At 38.1% G+C, this 26216-nt stretch overlaps 1 protein-coding gene across 2 annotated transcripts in view; it reads left to right on the top strand.

Moving 5' to 3' along the window:
* ARID5B (AT-rich interaction domain 5B) overlaps nucleotides 1-26216 on the top strand; it is a 147445-nt gene that overhangs the window by 21926 nt on the left and 99303 nt on the right. For both annotated transcript variants that reach the window (XM_045165542.1, XM_045165541.1), the window contains exon 3: nucleotides 10973-11198. In XM_045165542.1, the coding sequence (XP_045021477.1) occupies nucleotides 10973-11198 (226 nt within the window). The remainder of the gene's footprint in view (nucleotides 1-10972; nucleotides 11199-26216) is intronic.

Genomic DNA, 26216 nt, shown 5'->3' on the forward strand with positions numbered 1-26216 from the left:
CATATACCAACAGGGACAAGGAATTTTCTTCTTCCTTTTAGGGTCTCAAAGGAATATGGGCCCCACTGAACTTCGTACCTGGGCAGGGTGCCATGTGCCTATAAAACTAGGTGAAAAAAAGATCAGGAGATGCAAAAGTAATGAGTTGAAGTCACTCCCCATGTTGGAACATCTGGGTTGGGTGGTGGTTGAATCTGAGTTCTATTGTTCTTGTTTGTGCTTTTAGAGAATGTTCTTTATAGGTACCTTGGTTGAGCTTTAACACTGGAATTGTGCTCCTTTATCTTCTTTTGCTTCTGTTTTAATGGCCAGAGCTAAGTATATGAGTGCCACGCTAGTTTTTATTATGGCAGCCTGAAAGTGGTTAAGAAAAAATAGACTGTGACGTTAACACCCTATTAATTTGGCTAAAGGAAGGGTAGGCTGGTTCAACCATTGACTGAAGGCATCTTCTCTACATATCAAATGCTTCCCTATTTAGAGAGAATGCTAGGATGTGTTTTCTTGTTTCTGTGTAATTTTTTTTTTTAATCTTAGGGAGGAAAAAAGATGAATGCATGGTAAATCCAAAAGAAAAGAAATGGAACTGGGAATTAACGACAGGATATTTCTGAGGTTTTCTTTTGAGATGGCCTTCTGGTAGGGGAGCAGACTGCTGCCTAACAGGTTTTAGATTAGTGTGTATTAAAAATGTATTTAGGAACATAAAATATTTAGGGTTTTTGAATTACTTGTTTGATACTCAAATGCCTTTGGCAAAGCCATGAAGGATGGTCACATTACATTTGACAAATCGCCCCTCAGAGCAGTCTTGTGTTTGCTTACTCTCTCTAATTGTGCCAGGATGAATTTCCAAAATTCACTGAGCCACAGAAGTCACCCAGACATCTGGTGGTGGAGGGGGCAGTGGTTGAAAGAGAAGGGACTGGCTTGGGAAATTGGAACCCAATACACTAGGGAGCCTCCATGGCAAATCCATTTCATCATGTTAAGGGAGTCAAATTAAACCTTAGCATACTTGAGAGGATGTCTTCATCACTCGGACAACAGAAAATTCTTCACATTTTGAATTAAGGCATATAGTCTTACTTTGGGGACAAAAACAAAATAAAAATTAAAATACTTTCTGTTGCAAAATGACTTTAAATCCCACCCACCCTAGGAAATTGGTGGGAGGTGGGGAAGGTTTACTTATTCCAGGATAGGAGTAGGTTGGAGTGTTACTCCTGTAAAGGCTCAAGACACCGGTTTCTGGGACTTCCCTGGTGGTCCAGTGGTTAGGAATCCAGCTTCCACTGCAGGGCGAATGCACTCGATCCCCGGTCAGGGAACTAAGATTGGACATGCTGTGCAGCACGGCCGGAAAAAAAGAGACCAGTTTCCCAGAGACCATAGGGTTACAAAGCTGGTTTCTGGTTCTACTTCAGTTTTCTCATCACTAAAATGGGCCTGAGAATACCTACTTCAGCAAGTCCGTATGGGGATTAGATAAGATAATATCTGTTGAGTCCATAGACTAGTGTGGGTAAAATAAAGTACCTCAGGGTTTGTCACTGCTGTATCCTTGAGGGTTGAGGAATATAATTTAGAAGCCCAAACATTCTTGATGGCTTTCTGGCTCATCTTTGCCTTGGAGACACCCATCAGGAGCTACAGGGATATCATCCCCAAAGAATTAAGAGTTAGGAAGTACACAGTTCCTTGCAGGTGACATGCGAAGACCAGCCCCCCTCTTTTTCAGTTACAGTGATGTTATGTGTAATAATAGTAATAGCCATGATTTCTAGGATGCCTGTGTTGACAGATGTACTAGAATTATCCCATAGGCTAGATATGCTATGAGGTGGATTCTTTTGTCCTATTCACCTCCCCCCACCCTGCCTTTTTAAGATGAGACCTGGGCAAGATAATGTTACACCCCAACATTAACATTAAACACAGTAGAGCTACATTGGAACCTGGGTCCGAGAGACTCCGAAGCCAGTGTTTCCTCAGCTCTCTTAGTTTCTTCCAGCATGGAGTATCCAGACAGGCATGGGGGCCATCAACAGAAGCACTCATTGTAAGCTCTGGGCCCAGCACAGTCCGTGGCTCCTTAGCGCAAGAGAAGTAAAAGTTAAACAAACATCTTTGCCATTAAAAAGGTGTTTATTGTAGGAGAGAGAATGATGCAATTCATCATCAAATACTGACACCTAACAACGATTTAGCATGTCACAAGTAATAAGCTCAGTAATTCCCACTTCAGGGACCAAGGTAGTGTTGGTATCATTTTATTTTGTCAAGTTAAGGACATTAAAAAACAGCTACTACCATCCATTGCCATCCTCATAGTATCTTTTTTCCCCCTCTAAAACACCACCAGATGAAAGGAAGAGATATGAAGTCTTAAATAGAAAAGAGTGTGTAGGGAGCCTCTCTCGATTAGCACTGCTCCCTTCTTTCTGCCCTGAGGGCCCGCCTGTGTGGCCCAATTAACAGAGTTCCTGGACCCCGCTTCTATGAAGGTTCCCCATAGAAGAGCGAGGGATGGAGGAGAGTGAAGGCAGGTGTTTGTCCTGTTCTTTCCTGTGAGGTTCCCACGGACTGTTGGTGTCCCACTGAGAAAGAGTCAAAGCCACTGGTAGAAGGTTTGCTGCTCCTGTAACCATTCCCTCCACCTTTGACAGTTGCCCCAGGAATGGTGACAGGTGAGCTGCTATAAGCCCACTTTCCTGGACTATCGCTGTCCTAGGGTGCTTTTACACCCACCAACATCTTTCTTATTAGTCCCTTTGTGATTATCGTTATTCAAATATTCCATCTTTTTTCCTGTTGGGATCCTGACTGATACAAGGATAGTCCTTGAAATCTAGCATATTTAGTTTCTTGAAATATACACTACTTTGTCTTCCTTGTTCCTGTTTCACTATTGATCAGTGAAAACTTCGTATTGTTGACCCCCATTACCATTCTCTTTTGCTGGATATTCTTGGATCTCTGATTGACACCCACGTGCCTGCCGAGTGACACCTTTAACTCTTTGCATAGATAGCCTATTAGCAGGACACACAGATGTGTTACAGGGACAGTGGGGGGGCAGAAGTGTAGGGTCTTGAATGGCAGGTATCTGAGGGAGGCTTGGATATAAAGGAGTGAGTGGCCAGTGTAACCAGGCTCAGTGGGGCGCTTTCTTTTCCTTGGTTGAGTCCGCTGGTGAGCACCATGGACATACATGCCTGCTCCAGTGCTTGGGGCATCGCTAACTTTGAAAAGTTTGTCTTCAGTTTTAGTTTCTGTCTTGATGAAAAACTCCCCCTCTTGGGACTTCCCTGGCAATTCAGTGGGACTTCGCTTCCAGTATGGGGGGTGGTGCCAGTTTGATCCCTCGTGGGGGAGTTAAGATCCCACATGCTCGAGGCCAAAAAAACCCCCAAACATAAAATAGAAGCAATTCTGTAACATTCAATAAAGACTTTAAACTGGTCTATATTAAATTTTTTTTTCAAATTACCCACTCTTGTGGAACCAAGTAGACTGTTGTTTTGGTTTCACAATTTTTTTTTTAGCTAACATCACCTATTAATGTGTTTTGTGTTCCTGACATCTATCACATTTCAACTGCTCTACAAAGAACATTTTAAAAACACAGGATGTTTGAGGATGATTAAGGTGAATAAGCCATGTTTTCCTATTCTCGTTTAACCCTCCTCCTCCCTGCCAACCCCCACAGAATACACTAATGTGTTTATTGTCCTTTGGGCTCTATTAACATAGCTGAATATGGCTTTCCTCAGCAAAGGTCTGTTATTGGGTACCACGTGGTGCCATAGGGAAGGTTCTGTTCACATCTTCTCTCCTGAGGAATGATATGTTAGTAAAAAATATATATATATTTTTATATATATAGGCTTAGCTGTGCTAACAGAGGCCCAGAATTAAAATTGTTTAAATAACCTGGGAGTTCAGAATCTCGCATGTCACAGCCTGTGGGTAAGTGGTTCAGGCTTAACGTGGTGACTCTGTTCCATGAAATCTTTGAGACTTGACTGCTTTTATCTTTTTTCTCCCCAGAGATTTGCTTCCATTTGTATGATCCAAAGGCATATCCATCCCCTTTGAGGGCCTGATCCAGAAGTTGTGCACATTACTGATACTCACATCCGATTGGTCAAAACTTGGTCAGGTGGCTGCATCTGGCTGTAAGGGAAGCAGGGAAATGATGTCTTTATTCTGTGCCCAGCAAATCAGCAATCTCTTATTAAAGAAGAAAGGAAGAATAGATACAGGCAAACAGTTAATCACAGTGGGGAATATTAAATTCTTGTGTCAACTAAGCTCTTTTCTTACATATAAGCCAAGTGGTGCAGTTCCGCTGAACTTGAGTTGACTCTTGAGACATCTAAGCTGAGGACTGAACAAAGGACTGGAGTCTGGATGAAGGTTTAAACCAGCTAGTTGGAACCAAACTATAGAGTGTAGTCATGGGCTTAGAGATTAACATTGGAATCTCCATGGAGAATGATTTCTTCAGGGAGTGATATGCAAAGAAAGAAGACTGGACCCAGAAGGAACCTAAGGATATGTGCTTTCCTACATTTTCCCCGTAGGGAAGTAGAATGAGGGAGGAGAGAAATTGAATAGTTGTTGGGTAGGTGTTCTTCATGGGTCCATTGAGTATCTGCACATCATGTGAGCAGAACTGACTGCCTTTGTTCCAACTATCTTTTCAAGGAAGTTTATGTCGTGAACAGCCTTGGAAGATGGAGCTTGTGTCTTCCTCCAAAACAAAGGGCAGACATACTTATTGCTCAGTATTAAAAGATTTGGGTTCCCTATGCTTGGGGTTCCTCTCCTGAAATGCACCCCACTCTTAGGTATATGTCTCATCTAGGCCTCTTTGAATCCCCTTTTGGGAGCTGGGTATCAAACATCCAACACAGATGGTGATACTTTGACGGAAGCTATTGCTGTGAACTGTAAATCATCCTTTGTCTCTGCTTACAGTCTCTGTCTTCTATAAGCATCCATGAAACTGACAGATTAATTTATAAAGTTTGAAGTAGAATAAAATCTCAGATTCTTCACAGTTATTAACGAGGGAGAATTTTAAGACAAAGCTACACTTATTATTAAATTGTTATTTTTAAAATTAATTTATTTTAATTGGAGGGTAATTTACAATATTGTGGTTTTTGCCATACATTGACATGAATCAGCCATGGGTGTACATGTGTCCCCCATCCTGAACCCCCCTCCCACCTCCCTCCCATCCCTCAGGGTTGTCCCAGTGCACCAGCTTTGATTGCCCTGTTTCATGCATCAAACTTGTACTGGTCATCTATTTCACATATGGTAGTATATATGTTTCAATGCTATTCTCTCAAATCATCCCACCCTCACCTTCTCCCACAGAGTCCAAAAGTCTGTTCTTTACATCTGTGTCTCTTTTGCTGTCTTGCGTACAGGGTCGTCGTTACCGTCCTTCTAAATTCCATATATATTTGTTAATATACTGTATTGGTGTTTTTCTTTCTGACTTCACTTTGTATAATAGGCTCCAGTTTCATCCACCTCATTAGAACTGACTAAAATGCATTCTTTTTAATAGTTGAGTAATATTCCATTGTGTATAAAAGTTGTGAATAGCCTTGGTTAATGATATAGTGGTTTTGAAAGATTTTGAACTCAAGACCCTTTATGCTCAGATTATTTAGGACCACAGAGGTGCTTTGGTTTATGTGGATTATATCTATTGGTATTAGAAATTAAAACTTAAAATAATTTTAAATGCTCAATTTGTTTAAAAATAAAAGTAATGTGACATTTATATGCAAAAACTGATTGTCAAGCTGACTCAGACTTGACAAAAAATTAAATCAACATGGATTATATTTGTAAATGTAAAACTATTAAGCTTTGGGAAGAAGACAAAGGAGAAATTCTTCATGACCAGAACTCAGGCAAAGAATTCATAGGTATAAAAGTAAAACTACAATCCATAAAATTAAAAAATGCTCAATTGGACTTGATCAAAGTGTAAAACTTTTGTTAAACACACTGATAAAGAATGAAAAGACTAGCTACAGAATAGGAGAAAATATTTTCAAACCCTAGGTCTAATAAAAGACATATCACGAGGGTACAAGAACTCTCAAAACTCAACAATATGGAAATAAACAACCCAATGTTTAAAAATGGGCAAAAGACTTAAATACACACTTCACCAGAAAGGATATACGGATGGCAAATTAGCACCTGAAAAGATGTTCAACATCATCAGCCATTAGGGAAATGAAAATTAAAAACATGATGAGAAACCTCTACATACATATTAAAATGGCAATAATAAGTTAATTAACAGTCATAGTATCAAGTGCTGGTAAGGACAGGGGACAACTGGAACGCTCATACATTGTTTGTGGGAATGCAAAATGGTACAGCCACTCTGGAAAACAGTGGGGCAGCTTCTGCAAAATGAAATATATACTTACTATATGACTCAACAGTCCCTCTCCTAGGTATTTATTCAAGAGAACTGAAAATGCATGTTCACACGAAAACTTGTACATGAATATTTATAGCAACTCTATTTGTAATCACCAAAGTTGGAAACAACCCAGTGTTCCTCAATGGAACACATCCATACCACGGGGTACTATTCAGCAGAAAAAAAGGAACAAGCTGTTGATACAGGCAGCAGCCTGGTGGCTCTCAAAGGCATTATGCTGAGTGAAATATAAGCAGTCTTAAAAGATTTCACACTGTATGATTTAATTTATATGACATTTTGCAGAAGAGAAAACCATACCAGGCAAGATCAGTAGTTGCCATGTGTACAAAGAACTGTACACCAAAAAAGGAAGTTTTACTGTAAGTTAATTTTAAAAATGAAAATGGCAATATAAACCCATTATGTAAATGTAACACATTTTTATGAAAATTAACCATATTTTCAAAAACAAAAAAATAGTATAAACAGTGGCATTGTTTTACATTTTTGTAAATTTCTTTACCATTGAGCTTAACAGAGACAGCTGTATTCTGATATCTCCTTCTGTATTCACTCTTTTGCCATACCATCTGTCATATAGTCACTGGAAAACCCCACTAGACACTTGAAAGAGAATAAGAGTGAAAAAAGCAAATAATTTCTTAGTATTATTATGATCATTGTTTTGACTCTATGGACCACCTGAAATAGTCTTGGGGATTCCCCAGGGCTCCTGGACCATACTTTGAGAACCACTGATATATAATATACCATCGCAAATTTTATTTTCATAGCATCAAGACTTTTTTTTGCCATACCCATATCTCCTATGTTTATTTAATGCTTTTGTTCAAACTAACCCATTTTTAAAAACAAATTTTTTTTTAAAAGAAACTTTCTGTATCTCCTATAAATGGGAAGCCAGTACCACTTCCCCATAAGTGGAAAGTTACTACAAGAATAAATATGCAGTGAGTAAGTTATATTGAATTTTAAAAGATTTATCCATGAACCATCTAAACTCATCTCTGTGTGGTACTATTTGGAAAACACTAATTTAGAGAAACAAGGATAATGAGGTGACATACCACTTCATTTATGTTGACAGATTTAATCCTCACCATTAGCATCAGAGATAGACAGTATCACTAAACTTAAAAAAAAAAAAAGTGTGTTTAAAAAATGGAAGCACAAGAAAGTTAAAGTTGCCTAGTGTTCCACAGGGAGTAAATTACAGGGCAGGGATTTGAACCCAGGCAGTCTGGCTCCAGAGTCCAGGATGAATGCTGTGTTGGCAGATAGGAAACTTGGATTCTTGTCCAACTTCCACCTGAAGTTGTCAGTAGGACGTGTCCCTGAGTCTTATTGTTCTCACCATTGCCGTGAAGGAGGTGGGATGAATTAGGGCATGGAAGTTTAAATGATGGGTGCCTGTCCAAGGGGCCGGGCAGGTACGGGAATGGTGGGCTGAATGTAAGGTGACAGGGAGTAGTGGGGGGTCAGTGGCAAACTAGAGGGCTTGCCTTCCATCTAAAGAAAGCAACCCTACTCAGTTTCAACTTTCCCGTCTTGAGAGGGGTTTTCTGGGTTATTTTTTTTTTTTTCAGATATCACTTTATTTTATAAGAGGAGTTAGAAGTCTGGAGACTTTGTGTAAAATTTCTCAATTTGTACAACACTTGGAGAGGCCAGCCACACACATGAGCTGGCTGATATATGACCAGATGATCTCCTTTGACTTAGAGGAATCTGTGATTGAGTATGCTGTTACTACACAGTTGGAGAAACAAAATCCAAATGACAGAAATAGGCAGCTTAAAACAATGATGAACTTAGAAAGCGTCCCAACTCAGTCTATATAAATATTGATTCAGCTCTGGGTTCAAAGAACTAAGGCACGTTAATAGAATAATAGTGTATTTCTTTATGTTCCTGTTGTGTTGAGAGTAAGTCAGCAATACTTATCTAGTGCTAATTTTTGGTTTGCAGAGAGCTAATGTAATCATTAGATGAGCTTATTGAAATTCTTTTTTTAGATATAGAGACTTGCCCAAGAATGGTATTAGGAACTTTAGTCAGCACCGGCTCAGAATAGTAAAGACGAACATGTGATTTATGCCATTGTGTATACAAAGTAATGTTTCCTGAGACATTTTCTATATATATGTTGGCTATTTTGCTCTTTCGGGTTGTTTAGTTTTCTTCCCCCTCCTCCGCTTATCAGATTTCCTTCTAAATCCTGGCATTTGAAATGTTGTAGGGCTAGTTTCTCTGAATCCACAGTGAGACATACTAGTGGTTTCACAATTAATCCAAACTTGGGTTTACAGCTAATATGTGTTTATTTGAATTCCTGCATTTATTTTTATGTATTGTGTATATTCATAGTACTCAAAGTCTGTTTCAGGGAGAAAGAGGAAGGAGGACTAAATCTATAGACTGGATCTTGAAAGATGGGTTTATTCATCAATGACATCATAAGGATTGTATTTTCTCTTGGTTAATAAACGATTTGTTTGGCGGGCGTTGGAAGCCAGCCAGAGCTAGTCATGCCATTTCTTGGAAAAGATCTGAAGCAACGGGTAATTGAAATGATAATCATTTGATCATAGTTAGAGCTATTTGAAAATAACACTCATCTCCAGACTTGTCTCTTCTAGGGAACCATATTTGGTAAAATTGTTGCCAAATTCCATTTTTGCTAATGTTGAGACTTATATACCATGATACTTAATTATTTTCCAGTATATTCTAAACTTGATTTCTGGTTTGCCCTTTCCAGAAGCTGTTCCCATATGCATTGAAACAATACCCAGCCTGAATTTTTATTCTGGCATTTAATAATCACCATGTAATAGCTATAAAATGCGTGACAACTACAGATCTTTTATTTCAAGAGGATGGTGTAGTGAGTCTGAGTGAAATCATCCATTGAAATGGTACTTTGTAATATGCCCCATTGTTTATAAAGTATTGACTTTTTTTTTTTTCTTGAGCAGAAGATACAAACAGTTCCCGCTTTGTCTCCCATTTAGTGGAAGTTCATATTTAATCATGATAAGGGAAAGGATTCCATTACGAAAGTTTTACTTTTCATTTTTGATTGAGATTTGTTATTTTGCTGCTACCTAACAAACTCTTCTCAGAGGCAGCTTGGAACTGGATGAGGAAAAGTGAAATTTTAGATCCTACCTTAAAACATTTTAAAAAGACTAAATGTTTTCAAATCCAGGGCTTTTAACTGTATGAAGCTTATCTTAATAAACCCTCTTTTGTTTGCTTTGGAGTAGTGTGTACAGTGTGTGTGTGTGTGTGTGTGTGTGTGTGTGTGTGTGTGTGTGTAGGTGGGAGAGAAGAAGGAAAGAGTCATGTTTTATAGAAAAATTAGCCAAAAATCACTTGTGAATTCCCTTTGTTTAATAGCTCAGAGACATCTTCCTGTTGTTGTTTGTCAAAAATATTTCTAAGATTTTGTAAGCTTAGGGGTTTTCACAGCTCAGCTTTCTTCAGAAACGTGAAGTAAAAGAAATGAAAGAAGTCAGTTCAAGTTGAAATGTCAAATGCTTCAAATAATCTAAGTTTAAACCCAGGGAGATGATCTTCTTAAGCCTTTTCAAAGTATCTTTGGGAAGGAGAGGCCCTCCTTTGCTCCATGAATGGATATCTATTAAATATCTTGTTGGATTAATTCTGAGTCAGAAAAGTTGGTTGTTTCCTGGAAACAATTAAAGATGCTTAAAATTCAAATTTATGATCCATAGGAGAAACTTAAGTTTCAACTACTTTTCTTAGATTCAAAGGCTTTCTCCTCACCCACCCTCTTGCTTCTTACCCCATATGTATTAAGAGAAAAAATCAGTTCATTTCTCAACTTACAAAGTTTTTAAGAAACATGAGAATGTGTAAGTTTCTTTCAGTGGGAAGCACATAACATTTATGAAGTATTTCTTTTGGGATTACATCACAGTTTTATTTAATTTTAGGACAAAAGTTAAATTCAATATTTGTGTATAAGCCAAGGGAAAATGTACCATAAACATAGGAATTTGGGGGTGAGTCAGAGTTCCAAGAATCCCAGATTTACTTAGACCATTTATATAAAGACAGGCTAACCATTAGTCATCTATTTCTTGCTTTTTTACTTTTGTAATTAATGGCACCTAAAAATTAGCTTTCACCCAAGCGGTCAAAAAGGGAGACTGAGCTTTGGCAACTAGCATTAAAGATAGCTATTAGAATTACTGCCCAATTTTTGGACGTATTCTAAGCACCTAACAAAAAATCCTATAAATTACTCCTCAGCTAGACCACAAGCCGTGAAAAACCTTTGAAATGAAGGGAGTTATTGAAGGTCCTCTGTCACCAAAAAAAAAAAAAAAAACACATTGTCTTCTCGCATTAAACCACTCAAATGGTGTTTCAGATGGGCTTTATTGAAAAATGTATTATTTTACTTCAGAACCACCAATAACGTTGTTCTCTCCCAACTACCTCTTGTAGGATGAAGTCATTGCTGTTTCCGAAAAGGTGATCGTGAAGCTTGAAGACCTGGTCAAGTGGGTACATTCTGATTTCTCCAAGTGGAGATGTGGTCTCCAAGCTGGGTCAGTGAAAACGGAGTCCCTGGGAAGGAATGGACAGAAGGAAGCTCTGCTGAAGTACCGGCAGTCAACCTTAAACAGTGGACTCAACTTCAAAGACGTTCTCAAGGAAAAGGCTGACCTTGGTAATTATCGTTTGTACTTCTAAATCTAACCTCTGGGCATGTACAGTAACCACTTCTTTTATTGTAGGTTTTGCTGGAAACACTGTCATTCATATCTGTGTGTGTGTGTGTGTGTGTACATATATGCTGCTAAGTCGCTTCAGTCGTGTCCGACTCTGTGCGACCCCATAGATGGCAGCCCACCAGGCTCCTCTGTCCCTGGGATTCTCCAGGCAAGAACACTGGAGTGGGTTGCCATTTCCTTCTCTCGTGTACATATATATATATATATATGTAATTTCTTTAATCTCAAAGGGACCTGGGAATATTTATGGATAGATGACTGGGTGTGTAAGAAATGGATGTTACCTGTTGGGTCACAAGACCTTCTATGTGTGGAGCCCTGTGCTAGAAAATGGATAATATAACACGTGGCATTTAGCAACTTTCAGTAGCTTCCCTCATAGCTTGTTGGTAAAGAATCCTCCTGCAATGCAGGAGACCACAATTCGATTCCTGGGTCAGGAAGATCCACTGAAGAAGGGATAGGCTACCCACTCCAGTATTCTTAGGTTTCCCTTGTGGCTCAGCTGGTAAAGAACGTGCCTGCAATGCAGGAGACCTGGGTTCGACCCCTGGGTTGGGAAGATCCCCTGGAGAAAGGAAAGGCTACCCACTCCAGTATTCTGGCCTGGAGAATTCCATGGACTATACAGTCCATGGGGTCCTGAAGAGTCAGACACGACTGAGCGACTTTCACTTTCACTTTCAGTTGCTATCAAGGCGTTAAGTCTTAATTGAGGGACCTAAAATTGAATGAGTGGAGAGTTATAGTATTTGTTCTGAGTAGATAATATGACATTTATTAGGACTGTGTCAGGAAAGCAAAACGAGGAAGACAGATGAATTACTTAACGTGGATCAAGGATCCTTGATCCTCAGAGCAGAGGATCCTTTGCTGGTTGGCAACTCCTGGCCTAGGTCCCCCAAGAGTTTTTAGTGTTCAGTGGTCACCATTAACTATATGGTTTTTTCTTTCCTTCCTTCCCCTATTCCACTACAGCTTTAAAAGAGAAATTGGGATTTAGAGTTGTTATTCTGTTTAGTGTTTGAATCCTGACTCTGTTGCTTCCTTAGCTGTGTGGGCTTGGGCAAATTAACCCCCACGCCTGGAAAATGTGGACACTTTTCAGGGTCATTGGGAGATGTAACACCCAGTGATAGGTGTATATTGGTGTATGGAAGGGGCTCTATAATTAAGTCTGTTGCTTTTTCTTAACACTGTCTTCTCCAATGAATTTTTTGTGTCCTTTCCTATTTTTTTTTTTTCCTCTTTTGTGTCTCCCGGGTGGCATTCACTGACTTACTTTCTTCCTAGCATTGCTCAAGACCAATGTTGTTGACCTCTGATTTAGACCAGTTATTTCCTCTTTAGGCAAAGAGGAACTTCACTTTTAACATATTAAGGCATCTTTTTCTTTCATTCTAGCACAGTGCTGATTTTCATAGCCCTATTTTATGCGTTAATGTGAAAACTTCCTGTTTTTTCTTTTAACCTAGATTTTAACTACTACAACAAACTTAAGACTATTTTAATTGGCATAATGAGACTGAATAACACCTATAACTGACTTGTCTTTTGTGTGATTCTGGTTTGTGATGAGCTATGCTGTATTTTGGGAATAGCATTAATATTTTCTTGCAGTTTGAGTTTAATAATCAACAGTTTCTTGGCATGTTTTGTTAGATGTCAGACAATAATATTTTGGTCATGGTGGCCTGGTTGTCATGTGCACATTTAGGGAAAATTATTAATCTAGTGGTTTTTATTTTAAAACCAAAGAATTCCCCCCCCCCCTTTTTTTTTACTGATTTTCTTATATAGGCTGTTACAATTTTGTGAACACATGTGACTAGCCTTCTGACATGTGGTAATGCTGAATAATACAGCTGTTGTGTTACTTGCCTAATATATGATCTAAGCTGTATTGCTATTGTCTTATGTTTTTCTTAACATTAAAACCTTTCTTTTGTTTGTTTGTGTTTTTTTTTAAATTATGAAATATACTGTTACTAATAAAAAACTAAACAGGAAACCCATGGGGGACGAAAGGATGTGTAGATGGTTAAGCTTGATGTCACGCATATAAACAAGAGTATTTATAGCAGGGCTGTTTTTGTATTTAAAATTGATAGTTTATTAATGAATGAAAAGAAACCCAACTTCTTAATTTCATCAGGACATTTAGAGGTTTTGATCTTCCTGAACTCTAAAAATGTCCATAATGTAACTTTTTAATAATTGATTCCAGAAGAAATTGGTTTATAATGCATATTCAAAGTACTTAGTGGTTTTTAAATCTTGTTCGTTAGACTTACTTAGAGAAATTTTTTAAATAATACTGATTGCTGAGGCCAGTTTTCCCAGATTCTTCATTCAGTAAGATTGAGGCAAGGCCAAGGAATGTGACCTGATAAAAGGATCTCTAGATGACTGATTTTTTTTTTTGGGTGGTGGGTGGGGGGTGGTCTCATTTGGGAAACAGCTCTATGATTAGTGCAGAGGAAAGGAAAATAAGCAACAGGAGATTTGACTGGGAAAGCTCTCTGAAGAATAAGGAACACTGTGTATTTTTCTCTCTTTTTTTAATGTAAAATACCTCTTTAAGGATAGAATTTGGGGCCTTGAAATTCTACTTAGTTGGTATGAACTGTGGGGAATTTGAGACAAATAGCTTTTGTAATTGGAATGCACACTGTGTTGTAATAATGTGGAAAGAGAAACAAAAACTTTCCTTAATGTAATGAGTTTTCATTATCTGCTTGATCTAAGGGTTGCGAGTTTACATTGTGAGGATTTATATTGGGGAGATTGGGGGTGTCCTTTGCTGTGTACATTCCTGTCCCAACAACTTTCTCTTCAACCTCTTCCTTTCTCTGTCTGTAACATCAAAATATTTGTTGTCTGCACTTTTCTTTCTACACAGTGGTTTTCTTATCTCCCTTTCTCTTGGCCACACTGAAACCACTTCCAATACCACATTGTTGATGGAAGTTCACACACTTATTAGGTTTTTCCTTCTGTAGAACCCTTCCAGCTCCTCATTGTTCTTACCAGAGAAAGAAGATGAACTCTGAGATTACTTAAGACCCCCTCCCTCTTTTTTTTCCTAGCAGAAGTAAGGAAAGAATAGACTGATCTCACCTTTCCGTGGATAAAGTAAAACTCCAATATGTTATTTTTCTGACTGAATTATTTTGCCATGTTAAAATATCAATAATAACAAAATAATTTAGTTGACTCTTAAAGAAGGGATTCTACCATATAAAAGCTAATTATAGAACTCTTCTTGTTCAGTGTTTAGTTAGAATAAGTTCCCTTTAATCCCAGTTTGTCACTTCCTGTCTCTCTGAATAGTTTAAAAAAAAAAAAAATGTTCTCACAAATGTGTTTCTGCCAACAAATTAATACTCCACAAAGAGAAACTCTGCCCCAAATGGCAGCTTCCAATAACTGCTCTGACTCAAATCATCAAATCACAACTCTTTCATTTTTTTAATCCCCTTGCCCTTCAAGGACAATATTTGCGGATGTCATGTTTGCTTAAAAAAAAAAACTATTTAAGATCATAAATGATGACTAAACTGCAGATCTAGATGGTGTGGAAAGTAATAATCTTAAAAAAACACTTCTGAGATGTGCGAGTACATTCGTCCCTTTCCCCCTTCTTTGTCCTTTTCAAAGAAAGTTCAATATGAAACCAATTCAAATTGTGACTTTACTCAGTGAAATATTTTACCTTCTTTCAGACAGTTTCATACTGAAGTTTATAGAAAAAGGAGGAAAAAAATAACCATGTTAAAATAGAAGGGTTAAGGAATGTATTATTCATAAGCATAATGAACACAGGAACCTGTTTTTCCAGAAGAATCGGGTTGATTAAATCGTTCACTAGACAAGCCTCTAGTTATTTATTTTTGTCTTTAGAATTACAGTACTTAGCGTTTGTAATAAAGTGGACCTGATACCCATATTTGGTATGGCAGTTGGAACTAGTCAAATGAAGAATTATTTCATTTTATGAAACTTTAAGCAACTAAGGAATATAAACACTATCAGTTAAACATAGCATACTTGCATTTTTTTTTATTCCTTGGGCTAAAGTTTGAAAAAAAAATCAAATTATTTTATATAACACTGCTTCTTACAGAGTTCCTTTAAGTGAAGTATGAAAGCTGCAGTGTAAGCTTTATTGGCCTATAAATATGTCATTATAGTTGGACTACATTTATATGCTTTGGATTGTTGTTTAAGCCAAGAAAATATGTCTCTACAGGTTGACTTTTTATTGAAACCCTTTGAGGCATACAACAGAATGTATTTTAGGCCAAGGTTATTAAAGCAGCATTTTCTCTTTTTTTTTTTGCAGCAGCAGACTCATTGTCAATTATGCTGCCACAAATTGTCTGTGAATGGGCAGCTATGAATGGTTTCATCTCCACATGTGTCTCTAGAAAAAGAAAGAAAAGATAGGGGAATCTGAGCTGAAATTGGGAAAAGAGACCAAAAGATGTGGGTGTGGGTATGGCTGAATTTAATGATGGGGGTTCCTTCAGTTCAATTTCTGTTTCTAAAGTCCCATCAAATTGAGAAAGAGTACCTTCTCCTGTCTCTTCTGTTGTTGGGAGGTTTACTGTACCTTGGGGAATAGACAGCCATGGTGGTGGTAAAGGAGCCATGGTTTGATGGTCAGGAGAATCTTAGCTTTCCCTGCCCTGGAGATGTCACTCAGGGCACAAGTCACTGTGTTTACACCTTCAGGTCCCTCATGTGTGAAATGGGTAATAGTGTGTGCTTTGGTTTTTGAGAAGATAGACTGAGAAAAAAGTGTCTATGGAAGCATTTGTGAAGCTGAAGTCTGAGATGGTTTTGTCATTGTTGTATTATTATGAGAAGGAGATTCTATATCAAAGGGAGCTAGGCGGTATAATTTTAGCTAATTTGTCTAAGAACATCCCTAATCTCATGTTCTGGTGATTTGGGGCACAGTTTACGCTCTCACTATCTGCCTCGATAGAAGACTGTTATTAAAATCCTTTAGGTTCTTGCTTTTACTTATATATATTTTATATATACTCACACACTTTGTATATATTATATATACATCTATGTGGAGAAAGGATACAAATATATTTTATGTTTATGTAAAAACATGTATTTATATTTTATATAACACTTTTCCTCTTAAATTCTGTCTAAATAAGCTGGGCCACAGTGGCCAGTGATGTGTGGTATCTTCTCTAGTACTTTTAGTTAGAAATTGACTGTAGTCTTTGCCTGGAATTCCTGGAGGCTTTTTATTTCAAACGGTTTTTTCAACTTAACTGTGAGTTTGATATGTCAAGCTGCTTCCCAGGATGTGGCTGGCTATGGGAAGGATTCTTGCCTTGTGTTGCAGAAAACAGTATAAATGTCTCTAATAAGAAGCATGCTAAGGTGCTGACAGTTTGTAAGTATTTTTCACCAGAGACATCTAATGAACTTCTTAGGATTGAAGACTTGATTCTTACTAAGACAACCCTTTTCTTTTATCCTTCCTTCCTAGATGTAAATTTTGTTTGTATGTTAAACAGTCTTCTGAGGGTGTTTGTTGTTTATATTTTAACGTCCATGGCTGACCTACCAGGCTATTTTTTTTTTTTTCTTAAGATAGAAACTTGGGAAATTTCTTGGATGATATAGTGTTGAATTATGCTGTTTGTGGATATCATGAGGAATCCCTACAGAAGGGCCTCTTCACTGAAACAAATTAGCCTTTACAGTGTCCTTGAGTTCAAAATAGAAATCAATTACACTCGAAGCTTATCAAAAATTTGTAAAGATAATTTCCAAAGGATTTTGTCACAGGCTCCTTCAACAATATTGTTATATGAACCATGCATTCTTTAAACAATCTAATTCTAGCACAACAAACACAGGAGAGGCATGCCGTCCACGTGCCAACGTGGCTCTTTCTTCAAAAGGTTGCTTCATTTCATTGTCAAGTGACAGCCCAAAGAGCCTCTGACAGGAGCAAGTTCACACTTCCAAGAGTCTGTCCCCAAGACACTCAGAGCTTTAGAACAGCATAGTGACAAGCTATTTTCTAAGGGCCTGGGAACACTGATGGGAGCTTATTCCATTCCTTTCAAAGTTAAAATTCAGCTTCGTCATGTAATCAAAGAGTTGAACACTGTCCTGAAACAATGGCAAAATGAACATATAAAAAGTGTCTTGAATAAATAACAAGGATGTATGTTGTCTGCACTCAGCCACCTTGGCTAGATCTGCTGGAAGGGAAGTCTGTGAAATCTGTGTGTGAGCCAGTCGACAGCTGGTCCTCGATATTGCTGTCTAGATATTCATACTGCCACCCTCCTGAAGGCTCATTTCAAGTTAAGACCCTTCCATTTGGAATTTTTATTGACTTTTAGATCTTCTAGTGTCACCTAGAGTGATGAATGCTTTCTAGAAGATTCATATCTTTTGATAATGGATTTAAGGTGAATAGTCAAACTGAAGAGAAGTTTATAGAATTTAACACTTTGTTCTAAACTTTAGAGTTTGAGATGTTGGGGCAGAAGTAGAAAATGAAATTGCAACTTCAGTGCTATTTTTAGTGTTCAGGTTACCAGCATTCACCTCTTGGATACAATAGTTGAACAAAGTAAGAAACTCATGCTTGTTAGGAGCTCTTCATAGTACTGTCAGACTGGCCATTGGTACACTTGATATTTCCTCCCCCTTTCCTTGATATCATCCTCAATCCTCTCTTTATTTAGCCAAATAATCCCCCCCTTTTTTTTTTCAATTTTTCACCAGGATATGGTTTCAGAATCCTTCCCCATCCTAATTACTCACCAGGACATACTCTGGTTGTTCTTTTATACCGTCTTACCCATTTACATTTTGCAAGTTCATCTCTGTTAAGAACCCTAGGCTTCCAGTGGAAGAAAGCCATGGCACATCCATCAGGCTTGGCACCCTCTCTGGATAGGACTGACTCAGGCAAAACTGTTAGAATATCTTCCCTAAAGCCGTATGGTCTTGACTTTTTACTCCTCAGGGCAAAAAGGAGGGAAAAGATGTTATTGAACCCCTATACCTCCTGAAGTTTAGTTATCTTTAAAAAAAAAATCAGTAGTGTTAAATGTAGACTATTATCTAATGAGCACCATCATCAGCTAATATGGCAGAAGGTTTTCTGGCTCTGTATCACTGCCTTGCCTTTCAAGCTTCTGTAATTCCTATAGTTAAATATTGTAGCATTTAGGGTAGGTTTGTAGTGTATTTGCCTCAATAAAGAGCCACAGTTGAATACCAGCTTGGAGTCCAGCTTTGTTTAAGCTGTTCTGATCAAATAAGATAAAAGACCAGCATGTCTTCCCTAAATTATCGTATGTGTTAGTTTAGTTCATTATCATCCTTCTGGACTCTAGCTGTTCCTGCCTTTTTTTTTTTTTTTTTCATTTTCTGTTTTCTGGTGTATGGCCATATCTATGATAAAAAAAGACCATGATGGAGAAGGCGACCAACCCATACTTTTGTTTCAGTCTCATTAATAGAAATGTGAATTTCACAGTGAAATATCTGTGGTAGTCACCATCTGATGGGAAGATTACCAAAGATGAAAGAAATTCAGCTGTGGTCTGAGTCCCTTGCTATGTATATGTATATATATACCACCTTTAGTTTCTGATTGCATACCCGGGGTCTTTTGGAAAATCTTTTAGGCAGCCTTGGCTTCTTGCACACTCATAAATATCTGGTATTATAGACAGACTGGCCTATTTGGGGCAATACTTCTATCTGCATCAGGTGATAAGAGCCTACTGTGAAGAATAAACTGACTGATCCACGTGGTCTGTCAAACACCCTTGAACAGTGCAACACTGTGCCTCAAATGTGCTTTAAAAATGAAGTTTGATTCAACATTCCCCTTGAGCTGGAAGTGCAATGTGCTTTTCTTTTATTGTAACTCTAAAATACTTTCGTTCGCATTCCACCTCTCATCTCTTTGGCCACTACATGATTACTGATTATAGGCCATTATTATAGCTGTTACCATGATAGCATCACTGTGGAATCCAGTAGTATATACATCCTACATGTGAATTGATGGAGCTATTCCAGAGGGCTTTGTGAACAGGTATTTGATTTGGACATTTAGGCTCAATTCTCTTTAGTATTGATGCTGATTCTTCCCAATTGCTCATTTGTCTTTTCAAGTACTTTAACTGTGAGATTTTATTGCAAAACAGTAGTTTTCTTAAATGTCAAAGACCCACTCCTCTTCTCTCCTCTAACATTGTGTGTTTCAGTCTGTAGTTTGTACAGGTCACTTCTGAGGAAATTTGAGGTTTGAACTTTTACCCCCATTTTAATGAATATGTTTATTTAGGACAGATTGGAGTAATAGTGGGTTTTCAGAGGCTTTACCAAATGCTTTACGCACAGTGGGGTCAAGAAAACAGTGCTGTGGATTTGGGGTTTTCCTAGTTGCCTGGCCCTGTGTGTTTTCAGCTAGTGTGCTGGAGTTCAGCGGCCTCTCTTTTTCCCCCTAAAATCCCAGAGATGTGCCTGGCCTTGAATTCTCTTTCTTTGGACCTTTCCACTTGCTTTTTATTAGGCTGGTGCCGAAGTAATTATGGTTTCAGTCTGAATGTTAAATCATGGTAACTAGACTCAAACACATCTTTATTAATCAAAATAGGAACCATTACAATCAAGACATATTTGCCAATGAGAAATAAGTTTGTTTACTCCTGTAGCGTAAAAATCCACGCTTCAGGATTCGACAAACTCTTGGAAAGCATGGTCTGTCCTCCTGCTGGTTGTGGAAGCATTTTCCCTGCAAAAAGCTGTCAAGATGCTTCAGCTGGGGAGAGGTCAGGTGGATATGTAGATGAGGTAGAACTTTGTAGACCCATTTGTTCAACTTTGGAAGCGTTGGTTGTGTGATGTGTGTTTGGGTGTTGTTGTGGAGAAGAATTGGGCCCTTTCTGTTGACCAATGCTGGCTGCAGACGTAGTTTTTGGCTCATCTCATCGATTTGCTGAGCATACTTCTCAGATGTCGTGGTTTTGTTGGGATTCAGAAAGCTGTAGTGGATCAGAGTGGCAGCAGATCATGCAACAGTGACCATGACCCCTTTTTTGTTGGAGATTTGGCTTTGGGAAGTGCTTGGGAGCTTCTTCTCAGTCATACCACTGAGTTGGTCATTGCCGGTTGTATAAAATCTGCTTTTTGTTGCATGTCACAATCCAGTTGAGAAATGGTTTGTTGTTGTTGCATAGAATAAGACAACACTTCAGAACAACAATTTTTTTGATTTGTGGTCAGCCCACGAGACACCCACTTATCGAGCCTTTTTACCTTTCTGGTTTACTTCAAATGCCAGACAACATAGCATGGTTGACATTGAGTTCTTTGGCAACTTCTCTTGTAGTTGTAAGAGGGCAGTCCTCGATGATCCTCTCAGTTGGCCATTGTCAACTTCTTATGGCTGGCCACTGTGCTCCTCATCGTCAAGGTTCTCGTCTCCTTTGCAAAACTTCTTGACCCACCACTGCACTGTATGTTCATTAGCAGTTCCTGGGCCAAATGTGTTGTTGATGTTGTGAGTTGTCTCTGCTGCTTTATGGCCCATTTTGAATTTGGTTTAGAAAACTGCTCGAATTTGCTTTTTGTCAAACATCATTTCTATGGTCTACAATACATAGAAAATAGACAGCAAGTAATAATTCATTAGCAAAAATCATAAAGCAAGAGATGTGCATTAAAATGAGGTATGACGTAACCACATTTAAGAATGTATTCCAGTATCAAATGGCAAATTTCAACATTGCAAAACTGTAATTACTTTTTCACCAACCTAATAATGTTTAAAGCATTTCTAGCATCTTTTATACTTCTGAACCTTTAAAAATACTGGCATTCAGCCTCTAGTCCCCCTTTCTTTGTAACTTCATGCCTACTGGATAAGATGCGAATGTTGTAGGCAAGCATCCAGTGAAATATTCAGCCCCAAACCCCAGATTTTTTTTTCTTTTTTCTTTTTTTTCACATGTTTTTGATATGGACAATTTTTAAAGTCTTTATTGACTTTGTTACAACACTGTTCCTGCTTTATGGTCTGGTTTTTTGGCCCCAAGGCATGTGGAATCTTAGCTCCCCAACCAGGGTCTGAACCCATACTCCCTGCGTTGAAAGTTGGAAGTCTTAATACTGGACCAGTAGGAAAGTCCTTCTTTTGTATTAAATACTGTATTGTTCGTTGTTGTTGTTTTTCTGATTGCCAGGATTATCCGTGTTCATATTAGAAGATGCAAGCTATACAACAAAGTGTAGAAAAATACGTTGCTGCTTTTCCTCCCGCTTGGAAGTAACTGTTGTTAGCATTTCTTATATCAATATTCTAATCTATATGAATGTGTTTTTAGGTATGAATTAATAGGTATAGTCTTTTCCCTATAAAAATAAAATGTCTGCCCCTCCCCCATTTAAATTTGTACAGGTGTATTATGACCATGCCCCCATATTATAAACCACTCTGTCTCCACTGTTTCTTTCTGCTGCATAACGTTTCATTGTAGATGTGTTTCTGTTTGGACATTTCAGTTGCTTCTGTTTTCCCACAAACTCTGAAATTCTTGTAACTCTGCCCACATCCATGACTATTTCCTCATACGTTTGTAGAGGTAGAATTGGCAGCTCAAAGTGCACACAGAAAGTTAAGAGAGCCTATCTCTCTCTTATCTCCTATCGCTTATGTAAACCTCTTGCCTTAGCCTAACTAGTCTAACTGCCTGGTTTTCTTTCTTTTTAACCACATGCACCCACTCCCCTGCTCCCCAGCCCTCCAGTAAGTTTCATACTTTACTCATTCTTGGAATGCCCCTTCCAGAATTCTTACCTGAAGGAATTCTCTCTTTTCATTAAGATTCAGTTTAAGCCCCTGAAGCCTTTGTTCAACATCCAGCTCAAAGGATTTTCCCTGCTTAAGGAGCTCTTATCACACTTAGTGTCTCTACCACCTGATTGAGCACCTTATGCTATAACTAGCTATATAATGCGGTATATTATGTGTTTGCCTTATCTTCCCAGTAACAGTCCTAACTATCCTGTAGGTTTTCTAACTTCAAAGCTATATTTAGTAGGTTAAGTAAACATGCGACGTTTATGATCAACCTCCTCTGAAATCTCTGGCGTTCTCTTCTCTGCATGATGGGGACACCTGTGTGGATTTGGTGGTTGACTTGAGTTCTTCTCTGGCACTTCCTAGGACACCCCCTAGTGAAGGGGCTTCTTATTGGTACCTAGAAGGAGAAGCAATGTAGAGTTAGCCCTCCACATCTTTGGGTTCCACATCCATGGATTCAACCAACCTCAGGTGGAAAGTACTCAGAAAAGAAGAAGAAAAAACCTTCAGAGACTTCCAAAAAGTGAAACTTGAATTTGCCCCATTCCAGCAACTGTTTACTTAGCATTTACATTGTATTAAGTGTAACAGCTAATCTAGGGATGATCTTTGAACCACACCGGTGTTAGGGTGCTAACCCTCTGTGCAGTCGAAACTCTCAGTATAACTTATACTTGGCCTTCCGCTGCAGTTCCTCCATTTTCCTAGTTCCTTATATCCATGGATCCAACCAGCCTTGGATTCCTATGTAAGTGGACCCATGCAGTTCCAACCCATATTGTTCCAGGGTCAACTGTATAAAGGAGGATGTGTCTAGGTTATGTGCAAATATTCTACCATTCTATATAAGAGACTAGCATCCTTGGGTTTTGGTATCTGGGAGGTGGGGAGGGGGGAGGGTGTCTGAACCCAATCCCCCACAGATACCAAGAAGAGATGACTGTACTTTTAGTATTTCATTTCTATTTTTGGCTTCATTTGCAGTCCACCATGGGGGTCACAAAGAGTTGGCCATGACTGAGCACACACAGATTTCACATATTATGTCTATAGACTGACTCAAGGAAATTTACTGAGAGCTTCCGAACATTTTCAAAGCTAGCTTGCTAGCCTAGGGATTTTTGGTAGTGTTGTAGTAGGAGTTTGTGTGTGGACATTTTATGTATTATTACTGGCATTTATTAATTCCTTTCCTCCTCAAGGGAATCTATTTCATGTGTCAGGATTATAGCAGTGACAAAAACATACAGGGAAATAAACAAAGCCAGACTGGACTTGCTCTGCCTTATCTTCCCCCCCCTCCCCCAATCATCAGCTTGTTTACAGTCTTTTTCTTTTTAGGTGACAGGTTATTAAGGAAATGGTTTTAGTAAGATATCTAATACTTCTTATTCTAGGCAATTGTACTGTTTTAATCCTAACCTCCCTTAATTAGGATGGTTACTCCCCAATCATGGTGGAGGATATTTTCCACCCTCCAACCATCCATTCCACTTCTTTGGTTCACAAAGAAAAGTATTCTGTTAGTTTCTACAAAAATAATGTTCCATTCCTGGCCTATTCACTCAATAAGGAATAAAACATTGTTTTCACAGCAATGCTGATAATAAGGCAGATTTCAAAGCATGATGAAACATATACTTTTCTAGCAGAGAAAAACCTATAGTTACCTGGCTAATTACCTATCACGTGATGGCTGTGTGTAAATATAGGCTTTCACATGTGCAGCCTCTGTGTGGCTTGCTTGCTTTTTTTTTTTTTTTTTTTTTTTTACATTAAGAGTACTCATTTAGTTTCCATTGTTTTGTATTAATGTTTTCAATCAAAGATTTAGAAGAATGAGCAAACACAGGAACTACCATTCCCAGGCGGCTTCTTGCTGACCACTGTACTAAACCTCTGTGGCATGAACTTTGAAATAAGACAGACTTGAATTCAAATCCTTGCTCTGTAAGCTGTATGACCCTAACATTTTTAATTCTACTTTGATCGCTCATCTGTAAAACAGGTAATACCTATCTCAGGGAACTGGGGAAGATTAGATTAGATTACACATGGGGGAGTGTTTAGTCAATTCAAGAACATCAGTGTTCTTTCCTCTTTCCTTTAGAAAAGTAAACCTTAAGAAATGCTATTTTCTTCCCCAAGAGAGTAGAGTGGACAGTTGCAACCTAAATATAGAAACATGCAGTATCAGGCATCAGCTTCTACTCACATTTCATTAATCAACAAAGTGATTAATTCCTTGGTCATGTTTTACTCTTGAGAAGTGAGGGTATGTCATCATACAGCATTCTTGGAAGGAGAAGAAAATTGAATGTTGGGTGAACATTTGTAATATTTCACACATGCCCTTTGGATAATGGTAAATCTCACACAATAATAAAATATCAGGATTGATAATCTAGTTACAGAATTCTAGTTATGACCTCTTTTCTGCACTTAATACTTCTTAAATGTCTCTGCAGAAATTAGTTGACTTTTTAATATTTTCAGTGATTGAGGAAACTCATGACTTTACAGTTCCATTCCATCTTTTATCTGTCTCTGTGCTAGAAATTCTTTCTTTTGATGAATTAAATTAGAAATGCATGGTTTATCATATAAGCGATTATATTAATGATATTCTGTTGTCTTTGGTGCTGTTCTCTGAGACAACAGAGAACAAATCAAATTTTTGTTTTCTTAACAGCATTTCAAATATTTGAAAATAACTGCCCATATCTCCGATTTTCCATTCTCCAGGTCAAACACAAACACCCTCAATCTACATTCCTTATACAGCATGCCTGCTGGTTTGGCTACCTTTCTAGTAGCCCTTATCTAAAGATATCTAAGTTGTCTCACTCTCAGTGTGTAACTATGTCTTCTATTTAAAGAAAAGGAGACACTTCAATCTGTTTTTCCCTCTTAATTTTACTTTTTATACAAAAAATTTAAACCTAAAAGTACTTCTTTACCTCCTTTCTTATTCCATTCCTCCCAGAATTAACACACTGCTAATGATCAGTAGTTACTCCTCTAGTTACCTGTGTGTGTGTGTGTGTGTGTGTGTGTGTGTGTAAATTGTCTTGCTTTAAATATAAGATCTTACTCTGTGTACATTATTTTGCAGGTTGCTTTGTCAGCTACTGTTACGTAGCCTAGAACTGTGCTGTGCAACATGGTAGGCACTAACCACATATAGCTATTGAGCCCTTGAGATGTGACTACTATAACAGAGGAACTGAGTTTTTAAATTAATTTCAGTTTGAAATTAAAAACTAAAGCGGTGTAAAATTTTCTTTGTTAAACATAACTTGATTGCTTTGGTAGGACTATATCACTTTGAATATTTAGCATGCAAGTTAGATATGCTATAAGTGTAAAATACATACCAGGTTTCAAAAACTTAGCATAAAAAATATATCTCATTAATAAATGTATATTGATCACCTGTTGAAATAATATTTTGACATGTTGGGTTAAATAAAATAGTATTGTAATTTACATTTTTCTTTATTTTTAATGTGGGTACTGAAAACTTTAGGAAACTTTTAGATATAAATGGTGCGCATTGTATTTGTATTGGACAGCGCTGATCTAGAGATTAATGTTGGCTTAAAGCTCAACATTCAAAAAACTAGGATCATGGCATCTGGTCCCATCACTTCATGGGAAATAGATGGGGAAACAGTGGAAACAGTGTCAGACTTTATTTTTTGGGGCTCCAAAATCACTGCAGATGGTGACTGCAGCCATGAAATTAAAAGATGCTTACTCCTTGGAAGGAAAGTTATGACCAACCTAGAGAGCATATTCAAAAGCAGAGACATTACTTTGCCAACAAAGGTTCGTCTAGTCAAAGCTTTGGTTTTTCCTGTGGTCATGTATGGATGTGAGAGTTGGACTGTGAAGAAGGCTGAGCGCCGAAGAATTGATGCTTTTGAACTGTGGTGTTGGAGAAGACTCTTGAGAGTCCCTTGGACTGCAAGGAGATCCAACCAGTCCATTCTGAATGAGATCAGCCCTGGGATTTCTTTGGAAGGAATGATGCTAAAGCTGAAACTCCAGTACTTTGGCCACCTCATGCAAAGAG

This window comes from Bubalus bubalis, chromosome 4 (genome assembly GCF_019923935.1).
Source record: "Bubalus bubalis isolate 160015118507 breed Murrah chromosome 4, NDDB_SH_1, whole genome shotgun sequence".
Taxonomy (NCBI): domain Eukaryota; kingdom Metazoa; phylum Chordata; class Mammalia; order Artiodactyla; family Bovidae; genus Bubalus; species Bubalus bubalis.